The 13,608-nt window shown below is 45.2% G+C and overlaps 1 protein-coding gene across 4 annotated transcripts in view; it reads left to right on the top strand.

The window, feature by feature from the left end:
* ABCA5 (ATP binding cassette subfamily A member 5) overlaps window positions 1-13,608 on the top strand; it is a 43,817-nt gene that overhangs the window by 14,176 nt on the left and 16,033 nt on the right. For all 4 annotated transcript variants that reach the window (XM_031063340.1, XM_031063339.1, XM_031063338.1 and 1 more), the window contains 12 exons: window positions 398-566; window positions 2,155-2,213; window positions 2,665-2,775; window positions 3,820-3,995; window positions 4,370-4,489; window positions 5,681-5,819; window positions 5,937-6,027; window positions 6,809-6,948; window positions 8,403-8,522; window positions 10,940-11,141; window positions 11,380-11,549; window positions 12,614-12,747. In XM_031063340.1, coding sequence (XP_030919200.1) covers window positions 398-566; window positions 2,155-2,213; window positions 2,665-2,775; window positions 3,820-3,995; window positions 4,370-4,489; window positions 5,681-5,819; window positions 5,937-6,027; window positions 6,809-6,948; window positions 8,403-8,522; window positions 10,940-11,141; window positions 11,380-11,549; window positions 12,614-12,747 — 1,631 coding nt within the window. The remainder of the gene's footprint in view (window positions 1-397; window positions 567-2,154; window positions 2,214-2,664; window positions 2,776-3,819; window positions 3,996-4,369; window positions 4,490-5,680; window positions 5,820-5,936; window positions 6,028-6,808; window positions 6,949-8,402; window positions 8,523-10,939; window positions 11,142-11,379; window positions 11,550-12,613; window positions 12,748-13,608) is intronic.

Below are 13,608 nucleotides of genomic sequence, written 5' to 3' on the forward strand. Positions count from 1 at the left end.
AATATATATAATATAATGTTATACAATATAATATAATATATGATATGATATGTTATGATGTGATATTATATAATATTATACAATATAATATATAATATAGTATAATATAATATACAATATAACAATACAATGCTATATAATGTATTATAATATATAATACATTATATAGCATTGTATATATATGTACTGTAATGTAATATAGTATATTAAAATGTAATATAACATATATTACATAATGTAATGTATATGTAATATATAATGTAATATAATATAGAATATAATATAATAGGTAATATATAACACATTATGTAATATATAATATATAATAACAATATAAAATATAACATATAATAATTTGTGGTAGCTGCTCAGGAGTTCCTTCTGTCCTGTCCCCCAGGTGAGTTTGGCCTGCGCCGCACGCCCTTTTTCTTCATGAAACCCTCCTTTTGGTCAAAGCGCAGGAAAAACTACAAGGAGCTGTACGAGAGCAGCATCAACGGCAGCTTGAGCTTCAGTGAGATTGTGGAGCCTGTGCCTTCAGAATTCCAGGGCAAGGAAGCCATCAGGTACAGAATTCCAGGGCAAGGAAGCCATCAGGTACAGAATTCCGGGGCAAGGAAGCCGTCAGGTACAGAATTCCGGGGCAAGGAAGCCGTCAGGTACAGAATTCCAGGGCAAGGAAGCCATCAGGTACAGAATTCTGGGGCAAGGAAGCCATCAGGTACAGAATTCTGGGGCAAGGAAGCCATCAGGTACAGAATTCCGGGGCAAGGAAGGCGTCAGGTACAGCCCTGCCCTGCCTAGGGGCGAGCAGCTCACCTGCAATTTCAGTGCTGGAAAATCAGCCCTGGCTCTGCAGTGCCCAGGCTCAAACAGCACATGGATTGTAGGATCCCTCCATAGGGCACATCCCATCCTCAGGGCTCTGGAGCCAGGTATAAATCACTTCAGGAGAGGAGTTTGTTGTTGTAATCCTAGAGATGGATAAGATACACGCTTATTTTTTAAGTAGTGAGAGGTATTTTTATTATCTACAGGTTCAGGAGTGCAGTTTTAATGCTGATGTTCCCCTGAGAACATGGTGGCTGTTGTTGCATTATTCACCCACCCAGGACTCTTCCCACATCATCCCTCCACCAGCTCCAGCAGTTTCACTCAGTCTTGCCATCTTTCCATGTGCAAGTTCTGTTTGCTTTTATACTCATTCTCTTCCCCATTGCTCACCCTCCATAATCCACTCACCATCCTCATGTTCAGGGTGATGAGGCTCCCAAAATCCTTCCTTGATTTGGTGCCTCCAGATAAACTGGCTGTTCCTTTCATTTGGAAAACCAGCAGGGCTTGAAGGAAGGTTTTTACTTCTCTTGAAAAGTAAACTACTTGCTATTTATATATATAAGAATACTTGCTATTTTATATTTATATTTATATTTATATTTATATTTATATTTATATTTATATTTATATTTATATTTATATTTATATTTATATTTATATTTATATTTATATTTATATTTATATTTATATTTATATTTATATTTATATTTATATTTATATTTATATTTATATTTATTTATCTATATAAGAATACTTGCTATTATATATATAATATATTTTTATACATACATACATACATACATATATACATATATATATATATAAAATATATATATTATATATATATAAAATACTTGCTATTTATATATAAAAAAAATTTACCTGATTTTGATCAAGAGCTGTCAGGAATCCCATCTTTGGAGTCCATTCTGCTGTCACCTCTTTTCCATGTCATGTCTGTGGAGTCTCCTGTTGTGTTGTGCAACTGCTGGGGAGTAGCTGTTCCCTTTCCCAGCTTGGGAAGCCTCTAGAGCATTGTTCCACCATGTGAAAGAGACTCAGATTTGAAATAATTCAGTTTATCATCACAGGAAATACTTTAGAAGGTGACCAGGAGAAGTTTTCTGAAGCCAGGGTGGAGATGGGCAAAGTTTTGGGAGAACCTGTCCTGTCTCTTTACTTGCCTCACTGAGTTTTTAACACATCTGGTGCCACTTCAGTCTGGTTGGCTTGTTGTGGTTGTTGCTGAGTGTTGATGACTGAAAATGCCATGTAAAGGTGCTGAAGTATTTCATGCCATGATGTGTCTTCTTTCAGAATCCGCTGTGTGCAGAAAACATTCAGGAAAAAGGGGGAAACCGTGGAGGCTCTCAGAAGTAAGAACATTTCAGCTTTTTAGCTGCTGCTGGGATGCAGAGGAGCAGTAGCTGAGTTGCTGAGTGATCTCTGGGGTTTCAGTTCAGGCTGGTTTTGGTCTCTTTTGGAGGGCTGGGGCCCTGGAGCACGAATGCCAGGTGTGCTTGTGCGTGTCCTGTCTCACACAGTGGTGTCTAAACCAAAAATGAGCCCTTCATCCCTAAGGAAAGCCTGCTGGTGTCACCCAGTGCCCATGAAGTGTTGTCATCTCCCCTGCCCAGCTCCCTGGTGTTGTCACCTCCTTTCCCTGGGTGGCTTTGAGACCCCACGGTGGCTGTGGGACCATGCCAGGCCAGTCCTGTCCCCCAGGCAGAGTGTGAATGTGAGCTTTGGGATTGAGCCAGGGGCAGGAGCTGGCTCAGGGGGCCAGGACCCCTCCCTGACACCTCTGTTTGCTGTGCCCTGGAGCAGATTTGTCCTTTGACATCTACGAGGGGCAGATCACGGCGCTGCTGGGCCACAGCGGCACCGGGAAGACGACGCTGATGAACATCCTGTGTGGGCTGTGCCCTCCCTCTGATGGTGAGTGCAGCTCTGGGGCTGCCCTGCTCTAAAACCACACCTGAGAACCTGGGTGGGTGTTCCAGGATGCACCAAAATTTCCTTGGATAGCATGTGAAAGAGCCCATTTGCAATTCCTGTCCACGCGGGGCTGTAAAACCCTCTCTGCTGATTGCTGCTTCCAGTGGAGAGTTTCCAGCTGTCTTGGTTTGAACAGCCAGGTGTCTGCTAAGGAAGGCAGGAGCCTCCCTTGAAATGGAAAATGTAAACCCCCTCCCCATAAATTATTATAATTTTGAAATTAAGGGTCTCGTGGAAATAGGAATAACAGTTCTTTACTAGGAAAATTAAAAATACATATACACTAGTACAAAAAAAAAAAAAGAAAACAAACCACTGCCAGAGTCAGAAGAGGCCGTGACCCCCTGTGTGTCAGGGGGTGGCACAGCCCCATCCCATGGGGGCTCAGCCCTCCTGCAGTGCCAGCTGTGCTGCTGCTGCAGCAGGGATCCTGCACAAGGGGGGAGTTTTCCTCTGCAGCTCCAGGGCTGCTGCAGATGGGCCTGGGCTCCCTCTGGCAATGCAGGGCAGCAGAAAGCTGCTCCTCTGGCAATGCAGTGGGCAAAGGCTGCTGGGTGTCCCAAAGCTCAGATTGGATCCAGGTAGGAATGCTTGGCTCCTCCCTGGGCGCAGCATCTCCCATGGGATGCTGGAATTGGATCAGCCATGCAGGGACACTCAGTGGCCATGGACAGAAGATAATCAATAATTAACGGCCCATGAACAGCAGAGATCTCCTGGAGGGAGGATTGGTTGTGAAGAGATAAAGGAACCTGCCCAATGAACAGCAGAGAGCTGCCCCAGCTCTGACAGATGGGAATAGGACACACACCCCCAGCCACACCTTTCAACCTGAGTCACCAGCCCATGGCAGGGGGTTGGAATGAGATGAGCTTTAACCCACTCCAGCCCAAACCACTGGATGATTTTGTGCTCATTTCCCTTAGGGTTTGTGTCAGTCTATGGGCACGAACCACTGGATGATTTTGTGCTCATTTCCCTTAGGGTTTGTGTCAGTCTATGGGCACAGGGTGTCTGAGATCGACGAGATGCTGGAGGTGCGGCAGATCGCGGGCGTGTGCCCCCAGGCCGACATCCACTTTGACATCTTAACTGTGGAGGAGAACCTCTCCATCTTTGCTGCCATCAAGGGCATCCCTCAGAACGATTTGATACAAGAGGTAACTCACCTGGCCACTGGTGTGGTCTTACATGAACGTTTTTAACCTGTAAATCAAAATATCCTTGCAGCGTTTTCATTTTGCAGGGAAATATTCCTGTGTGGTACAGTGGACACAGAGGTACAGGCAGATATTTAGACAAGGATAAACTTTTAATTTTTCCTAAGATTAAAATGCTCATGAAATGTTTTAAATCTGGCATTTAGGTTCAGTTACAGACACCATTAAACTTTGTGTGTAGGTTGTGCAGTTCAGATACAGAACACTCTGGGAACCAGCAGCAGTTAATTTGAATGTTAATTGTTAACAATCTGGTTTTAAAAATTTATAGGTTTTTTTTTTAAAACAATAAATGTGTTTCTTGTGTTTTCAAGGTGCAGAAGGTGTTGCTGGATTTGGAGATGCAGCCCATCAGGGACAATCAAGCCAAAAAATTAAGTGGGGGGCAGAAGAGGAGGCTGTCAGTGGGAGTTGCTGTTCTTGGGAACCCCAAGGTGAGAGGGATGGAATTATTCTCATCTTGGTGCTGCTGATCCATGGAAGGCTTGGTCTTTTTTGTCAAAACCAACTAACGTGAAAAATGCAGAAATTGTTCCTTTGAGCACCTTTTTTTCTTCGTTTGTGGTTTAATTACAATCATTTCAATTTCTCAGCCTTTGTGCTTGAGGCTCAATAATGGCAGCAGCCTTGGGTTTGATCTCTTTGGCAAATAAATAGCGTGGCAAGTTTTGTGTGTAATTTCTGGCAGGTAGCATTTATCCCCCAGCAGGGAAACTGTTGGATGCTTTCCTTCCAAAGCCATCCAGGAGCTGGGAGCAGGAGCAGAGCCAGAGAGATCTTTTGTGTTGCAGCTCTGTCATTTCTGGCCTGTAAGGATGGGGACTGCTCTGAGATCTGTGGTTAAAATTGGTCTGTGTGACAATTCCTGGGGGTTTTCAAAGCAGGTTTGTGCATTTAACAACCCCTCTGTAGAAAGAGTGAATCCATGGCTAAGTTGTGATTCTACTGCATAATTCTCTTGGAAGCAGAATAAAGCAGGCTGTGGCATTAATTTATCACAGGATTTTTCCATTTGTCACAAGGGGAGATGGATGTATTCAAAGCACAGTGACAAAAGCTGCCTTGTTAGTCTGGGCTGTTTCCTATTTTGCAGGAGTTAACTGGCAGGTTTCAAACAAGCCCTTCTGGGTGTGCTGGGGTATAGCAGATATTTTTTTTCTCAGATATTGGAGAGGAATGATGAGGACTCCATCTTGTCAGAAGGCTAATTAATTACTTTATTATGCTATATTATTCTGCACTGTGTTGCACTTCAGTTAGGATGTGTATTACATTACATCCTAACTGAATCTGCCAAGCACTCCACTGCACAGAATCTTGTGACTGTCAGCCCACACACCTGGGTTCAATTGGTCAGTGAATCAAAACACTCAAACCAAAATCCAATTATCAATTCCCTTCAGGTAAACAGTCTTCCACGATGCATTCCATCGTGAGCAACACAGGAGCAGTAAATGAGATAAGAATTGTTTTTTTCTGAGGTTCAGAGGATGTGAAACCCAGAAATATCCTTGGGAAGAATTGTGCCTTGCTTTTCTCTGTGAAGAGCAATGTGGCTGCACCGGGCAGGGGTTACTGAGCTCAGGGGCTGTGCCTTTGAGCAGCCCGGGTGGTTTTGCCCCCAGGTTTTGCTGCTGGACGAGCCCACGGCGGGGATGGACCCCTGCTCCCGCCACATCGTCTGGAACCTGCTGAGGAGCAGGAAAGCCAACCGTGTGACAGTGTTCAGCACCCACTTCATGGACGAGGCTGACATCCTGGCTGGTGAGCCCTGCCCCAGCCCAGCTTCAGCCCCCAGCCCTGGGCTACCATTGGTGTGCAACCCAGAGGGCAGTTTGGGAGGAAATTGTTGATTTTCTGCTTCCTGGCTTCCCTTTCCAGATCGTAAAGCTGTGATTTCCCAAGGGATGCTGAAATGCCTCGGCTCTTCTCTCTTCCTCAAGAGCAAGTGGGGCATTGGCTACCGCCTGAGGTAATTCTGTGCTCAGTTTTGTACCTCTTAGGGGCCATCATGCATGTCTTTTTTTACTGTTTTCTGTTGGAATCTCTGAGAGGAACCCCCCAACAAGCTCCTTTTATCCTTGAATTGATGCCTTGAGAAGGCTGAGCTGGAGCAGAGGCTGGGCAGAGTTCCAGAATAAAGCAGGGATTTATTCAAAGCATCTCCTCCATGGATCCACCTTGGGCAGCACAAGAGCCCAGCCAGGGCTGCACCCAAGATGAACCAAAATGGCCACAAAATGAACCCAAAATGGTCACAAAATGAACCCAAAATGGTCACAAAATGCACCCAAGATGAACCAAAATGGCCACAAAATGAACCCAAAATGGTCACAAAATGAACCCAAGATGAACCAAAATGGCCCCAAAATGCATGGCCGGGCACGGGGTCTCTCCCTGGGATCAGTTCTGCTCCATTTGCCTCTTGCAGTTCATTGTCCCATTCCAGCTTTAGCCCATCCAGTCCCACCCTGCTTGTTTTTCTCTCTCCAGCCCACGGGGTTTGTGCTCCTGGGCTGAGATTTGGATCATTTGTCCTTGGTGCCCAGCTGGAGCAGGAATTGTTTTGTCTCCCTGCTCTGTGCAGAGAGCTTACCAACACTTAACACGAAGCTCAGAACTACACACTAAAGAATCTGAAAAACAGAATCTGAAAAACAGAAATTCTAAATCACAGTGGTACAACTGAATGTTTGCTGCAGTGTCAGGAGCAGGCCAAGCTCTAAACCCCAACTCCTGCTGTGTTTTTCCAGCATGCACATTGATGCCTACTGCAACACAGAGGCCACCACGTCTCTGATCAGGCAGCACATCCCTGCAGCCAGCCTGATCCAGCAGAACGATGAGCAGCTCGTGTACACCCTCCCTCTCAAGGACATGGACAAGTTTGCAGGTACTTGTGGGGTTTTTGTGTTGCAGGGATCAGTGATTGCAACGGGGTGTTTGTTAAGCGTGGCTTTAGGCTGATGCTCTTGATAAAGTGTCAGTTGTGGTTTGATGGTTTTATATTTATTATTATTTGGTGGGGAATCAGGGAGGGTTTTCTCAGGTGAGTGAGGGTTCTGTCACCTCTTCCAGTGAGGTGTGAGGGATGTGGGTGCCCAGCAGCAAGGGCTGGGGAGGTGCCCCTGTGGTGAGGAATCCCTTCCACCTGAGCATCCCCTGGTCCTGCAGAATCACCATCCTCTTGCAGAGGGTCCAAAGAGCAGGGCTGGCCTGCTGCAGGATGCAGGAACACCCCAAATCCTACAGAAACCCTACAAAAACCCTACAGACTCTTGTGAACTGCAAAGAGCATCGTGTGACTGCCTTGAAATTCCATGGAGAGAGGGAGCAAGGAGCCGAGGGGAGGATTTCACTAGATGGCAGCAATTATCTGAGCAGTCCTGGACAGGGCTCCTTGCTCTGCTCCCAGAAATAAACGGAATAAATCCTGTGTGGGAAGCCAAGGGAGCATCAATATTGATGGGAACATGCAGCTGATATTCCATAAAGATTTTTTTTCCCTGTTGCATTGGGGTAAATGGTTTATGAGCTTTGCAAAAAGGCTGAGATTGAATCAATTCCCCCAAACTATTTCAGGGGGAGCTGAGGTTGGGAACGCACATTGTCAGCTGGGACAGGAGAAACTGGAGGACTGAGGAGTATTGTCAAATATCCAAGTGCTCCTCCCATTTTGTACATTTAAATTTCCCTTCCAGCCTCACCTTGGCTCTGAAGCTCCTTTTTTTAAAGTCCTGATTTCATAGGATTGACAGAAACCCAGTAACATTTTTCACCCTGAGGTGCTGTGAAGTTCTCCCACTCTGAACCTCACACTGGTCTTCAAGCTCTGTGCCCTATCCAGCATCTCCTGCCTGGTCAAGCTGGCCTTAAACATCTGGGAATTCTTAGATATATACACACATTTTTATACATTTATAGATATGAAATGACTGTTAATTATTTTTGTAGATATAAAGTGACTCAATGGTTTTATGTGTAAAATCCTCTGTGCCTGGGCAGGGATTCAGGCAGGATGAGCTGTCCTGGGTGTGATTTTTCCAGGAGAGCTCACCTTGAACCTGCCCTGAGGAAACTTTGAGCCCAGCAGCTTCAGGATGCTGAGCCAGTTTTTAGAAGCAGCACAGCTTCAGCAAAACCACATTTCCTGACCACAGAGACTGAAATTTCATGCTCAAAGGAGCCTGTCCCACCTTGGCTCTCAAACCACAACTTTCCGGTTTATTTGCTGCTCCCACATTCCTGATTTTCCCAGCAAGCAGGAGGTTTAGAGGGGTGTGAGATGAGCCTGAAGAGCTCCTGGCAGGTGCTGGAGCAGAGTTTCAGAGCTGCCTCTGTCCCTAGGTTTGTTCTCTGACCTGGACACCCATTCCCACCTGGGGGTCATCACCTATGGCGTGTCCATGACCACGCTGGAGGACGTTTACCTGAAGCTGGAGGTGGAGGCAGAGATTGACCAAGCAGGTGGGAAGGAGCAGGGCTGTGCCCTCAGCTTGGCGTTGCTCTCAGTTCCTGTGGGATTGGCTCTGCCAGAAGGAGGGAACAAGGAGAACATCCCTCACAGGGTGCTGCACCAGCATCCGGGCGTCCTTGGGTTCTCACAGCTTCCCAGGCTGTTGAAATATTTAAATACAATATTCAATATTCAATATTGTATATTCAATATTCAAATACAATATTCAATATTGTATATTCAATATTTTATATTCACTATTCAATAGGAAGCAGGAAAGCCCCAAATCCTACAAAAATCCTACAAAAACCTTACAAAAACCCTACAAACTCTTGTGAACTGCAAAGAGCATCGTGTGACTGCCTTGAAATTCCAATTGTTCAATATTCAATTACAAAATACACTTAAACTCATGAAGAGGAATGTACAGAAGAAGGACTAGCTTCTGCTTTAAAATTTTAATTTTGTTTTATATATATTACTATATTTTAAAATATATATTATATATATAATATATATTATATATTACTATATATAATATTACTTATATATAATATAATATAATATATAATATATATAGTAATATATAATATATTACTATATATATTTTATATGATATATATTATATATTAATATATACTATATATATTATATATTAATATATATAATATATATTGCTGTATTTTAAAACCCTAGACTCTAAGTATTTTACTTTGTGATATCACAACTTCTAATTAAACTCTGCACTCATAATCTTAGTGCTATTAATTAATTAATTAATTTTAGAAGGTTTTTCCACAGCCTCAGGTGAAATGCAGTGTTCTCCTGGAGGTCAGACACAGAAAGTTTTAAAATTCTCAGCAACCAGGACTCCAACACAAGAAAAGGCAGAGAATTGGCTGGGGAGTGATTCTGGGAGCATCCAGGGGAAAAGCTTTTTACTGATTAATTTTTCATTCTGACTGCTTGGCTTTACAGTTTACTTGCCTTTTAAAATGCCCTTTAGTTTCCTAATGGAGTTTGCTTTCAAGAAATTATAAATGTGCAGGGTAAAATTAATTTTCAGCCTTCTGTGTGAACAGTAGCTGCACTTAGGGCTGAAACAGCTCAGCTTGTCTCACCTTAAATCAACTTTCAGTCCAAATGAAAAGTTGAGATTGCTTAATATTACTCCAGAATGAGTCAGTTGTTTTTTTAATGTCAGTTTTGAATGCATTGAGCTGTTTTAATTGTTCTGGAGCTTTCTGTGTGATCCAGAATTATTAGTATGAGTAGATATATGTACTCTGTAACTGGTATGGAAATTACTCCCTAATTAGAGTGACTGCACAGTTTCTGTGTGGGTTTAAGAGGATTTAACAGCTGGATCTGCAGGTGCACACACGGGCCAAGGGTGTGAAACTGGGGCAAATATGAACCTTTTGGTGGCAAAATTTTGAATCAAGTCCCAGTTGGGACTCTGTCCCCGGAGGTGTTTATGGGGTGGATGTTTATGGGATGGCCCCTGGTGCCGTGGTCTGCTTGGTCACAGGCTGGACTCAGGGATCTCAGAGGTCTTTCCCAGCCTGGTTGGTTCTGGGATTTAAACCACCAGGGTTTTCCTGGGAAATGCTGCTTTATTTCTGCTGTGTCAGCTTTCAGTACCTGCCATGGGTGGGGTTGGGCTGGATCAGGGTCACTGAGCTTGGGGTTGAATTCAGGGATGGGGATGGGATAGGATTGGGATGGGGGTTTGATGGGGTGGGATTGGAATGGAATGGAATGGGGATGGGATTGAGGTGGAGTGGGATGGTATTGGAATGGGATGGGTTGGGATGGGGATGGGATGGGATTAGGATGGGGGTTTGATGGGATGGGATGGGATAGGATTGGGATTGGGATTGGGATGGGGGTTTGATGGGATGGGATAGGATTGGGATTGGGATTAGGATTGGGATGGGGTTGGGATGGGGATGGGATGGGGATTGGGATGGGATTGGGATAGGGATAGGATTGGGATGGGATTGGGATGAGATTGGGATGGCTGGAATGGGATGGGGATGGGGATGGGGTGGGATGGGATAGAATTGGGATGGGGATGGGGATGGGATAGGATTGGGATGAGGATGGGGATGGTATTGGGATGGCTGGAATGGGATGGGATGGTGATGGAGTGGGATGGGATAGGATTGGGATGGGGATGGAGTGGAATTGGGATGGGATGGAGTGGGATGGGATAGGATTGGGATGGGATGGGATTGAGACAGGGATAGGATTAGGATAGGATTGGGATGGCATTGGGATTGGATTGGGATGGGATGGCATGGGATGGGTGAGGTGACTTCTACAACAGGCAGAGCACGGGGTCTCTGGCCCCTGGCTCCCCCTCCTGCCCCATTCCCCCCAGCTGTCAGAGATCACCTGCCTGGCTTTCCCTGCCCTGTTCCAGATTACAGCGTGTTCCACTCGCAGCAAGGCCAGGAGGAGATGGACACCAAGTCCCTGGATGACATGGAGCAGAGCCTGCTGATGCTCTCTGAGGCCAAGGCACCAGCCATGAGCAACTCAGCCCTGTGGAAGAAGCAGGTCTCCACCATAGCCAAAGTGCATTTCCTCAGCCTGAAACGGGAGAACAAATGTGTCAGAGTTATGTGAGTACTGGGGCTCCTCCTCTGTGTGGGAGTCCCAAATCCTGCCTGAATGGCACCAGGGAAAGCACATCCTGCCCTTCAGTTTTCCCCATTTAAAAAATAGCAAGTGTGGAGCTGTAATTTCTGTTAAAAATGGTTTTTTGGGGGGTGAGGGAGATGTTTTTTTAAACAGCATGCACATAAAACTGGGTCGGCTTTCACTGGACTGTAACAAACCCCAAACTTTTATTTCTTTCAGGTTGTTGCTTTTCCTCATTTTCCTTGTAGTTCAGATTTTGTTGTTTTTCATACACCACATCATCAAAAATGCTGTAGCTGCTATCAAACTCTCCCCAGATTTGTACTTGCTGAAGCCTGGAGAGAGCAGTCACAAGTACAGGAGTCGGCTCCTGCTGCAGAACTCCACAGGTAGGGCAGCAGCTCCTGCCTCCACCTCCCTCCTTCTCCCAGGTTTTGGGGTTGGGAATGAGCTTTTCCCTTGGAATTAACCCAGATGAAGAGTTTCCAAGTGCCCAGGGGTGGTAAACTGTCAGTTTGTGCCATGGGGTTTGGTTTGGAGATCCTCCTCCCATCTCCATGACCTTGTTCTTGCTGTGTCAGGAGATTATTCAGGTGAGAGAAGTGGCCAGAAACATTGAGATAAATCAACATTAAAATCCTGCTGGAAAACATCTGGGAAAACCCATTTTAGTTGGAACTGAGGATGGTTTAAAAACGCCCAGCAGGAGCCCAGGCAGAGAAACCAGCAGCTGTTTGAGCTGTGCATGGATAATTCTGTGTAAGATACTCCAGGCTGCTGATGAGGAGGGATTTAAAAGACAGGGAGATGTGGCACTCAGGGACATGGCTGAAGGGTGGGGAGTGGCTGGATTTCAGAATTCACAGAATTCACAGAACCCCCAGGTTGTCAGAGCCCTCCAAGACCATCGAGTCCAGCCCAGCCCCAGCCCCTCACCCAAACCCTGGCCCCCAGTGCCACATCCAGGCTTTGTTAAACACACCCAGGGATGGGGACTCCACCACCTCCCCGGGCAGAACATTCCAGAACTTTATCACCCTTTGTGTAAACCTCTTTTCCCTGCTATCCAGCCTGTATTTCCCTTGGTGCAGCTCGAGGCTGTGTGCTCTGGTTGTGTCAGTGCTGCTGCAGAAAGAGCCCAGCCCCAGGTGAGCACAGGCACCTTTCAGGAGCTGTGCAGAGCGATGGGGGCAGCCCTGAGTCTCCTTTTCTCCAGGCTGAGCACCCCCAGCTCCCTCAGGGGTTCCTCACAGGGTTTTGGTGCTCCCAGCCCCTCTCCAGCCTCACTGCCCACTCTGGACATGCTCCTCAATGTCCCTCCTAAACTGGGGGGCCCAGAACTGGACACAGCACTCAGGGTGTGCCCTCACCAGGGGAAAAATGGATTTGATGGTTTGATGATCCTGAAGGTCTTTTCCAGTTTTAACGATTCCCTGTTGTTTTGTGTCCCCAGAGTCGGATATCAGTGACATTGTGCACTCCCTGGGGAGCATGAACATCCTCTGGGAGATGTTCAATGACAGTGATTATGTCTCAGTGGCACCTCACAGTGCAGCTCTGAACGTGTTTGCCCTCCAGTCCGGGCAGGTAAGGCACACACTGGCCTGGCTGTGCCCAGAGAGCAGCTCCTGGGGCTGCTGTGTGAAATTCTCACCTGAAAAGCAGCTCTGGAGTCATGGAATCAAATAATACTGATTTGAAAAAATATAATGGAATTATATAATATAATAATATTTAATAATAATAATAGTAATAATAATAATAATGGTAATGGTAATAGTAATAATAATAATTTAATATTATTATTGAATATATTATTATATAATATATCATTATATAATAATATAATATAATTGATGGAATCATATAATATTGCTTATACAAGAGGCTGCAAAGAGGAAGGAGTGGGAATATTAGCAAAATAAATGTTCTTCCATAATTATATAATTATATTTATATAATTACAATTACAGTAAGCCAATCAAACTTCAATCCCATTTTCTTCCCCACAAGAACACAGAAGGTCAGGAGAAATATTCTACTTCACAGGACACCTGGCAGAGGAATGTTTTATGATTTCTTTTTTTAATTTGTACTGACTGAATTACAGTTTGACAGAAAAACAACTCCATGGTGCTCTCGTGTGTCAAGAAGAATCAGTTCCTTGAGCTGTACGTGTTCACAGTGACAGGAAGATCTGAACTTTGGGATCATATTTAATCCCCAGCAAGGGAGCTGCTTTACAATGTGCCAGCTCTGGCTCTTGTCCCCATTTTTAGCCCCTGTCACTGCTGCCAGCAGTGTGACAGTGCAGCTCCTGCTCACCTTTGCCTGTCAGGTTTTAAACCCATGAGCAGCATCAGCCCAGAGCAGCTCCTTGTGTGTTTGGTTTCCCAGGCTGGAATTGTCTGGAGTGCCATTTGTCAGAGCCCCACTGCTCCTGAAACG

Source organism: Geospiza fortis, unplaced genomic scaffold (genome assembly GCF_000277835.1).
Source record: "Geospiza fortis unplaced genomic scaffold, GeoFor_1.0 scaffold153, whole genome shotgun sequence".
NCBI lineage: Eukaryota > Metazoa > Chordata > Aves > Passeriformes > Thraupidae > Geospiza > Geospiza fortis.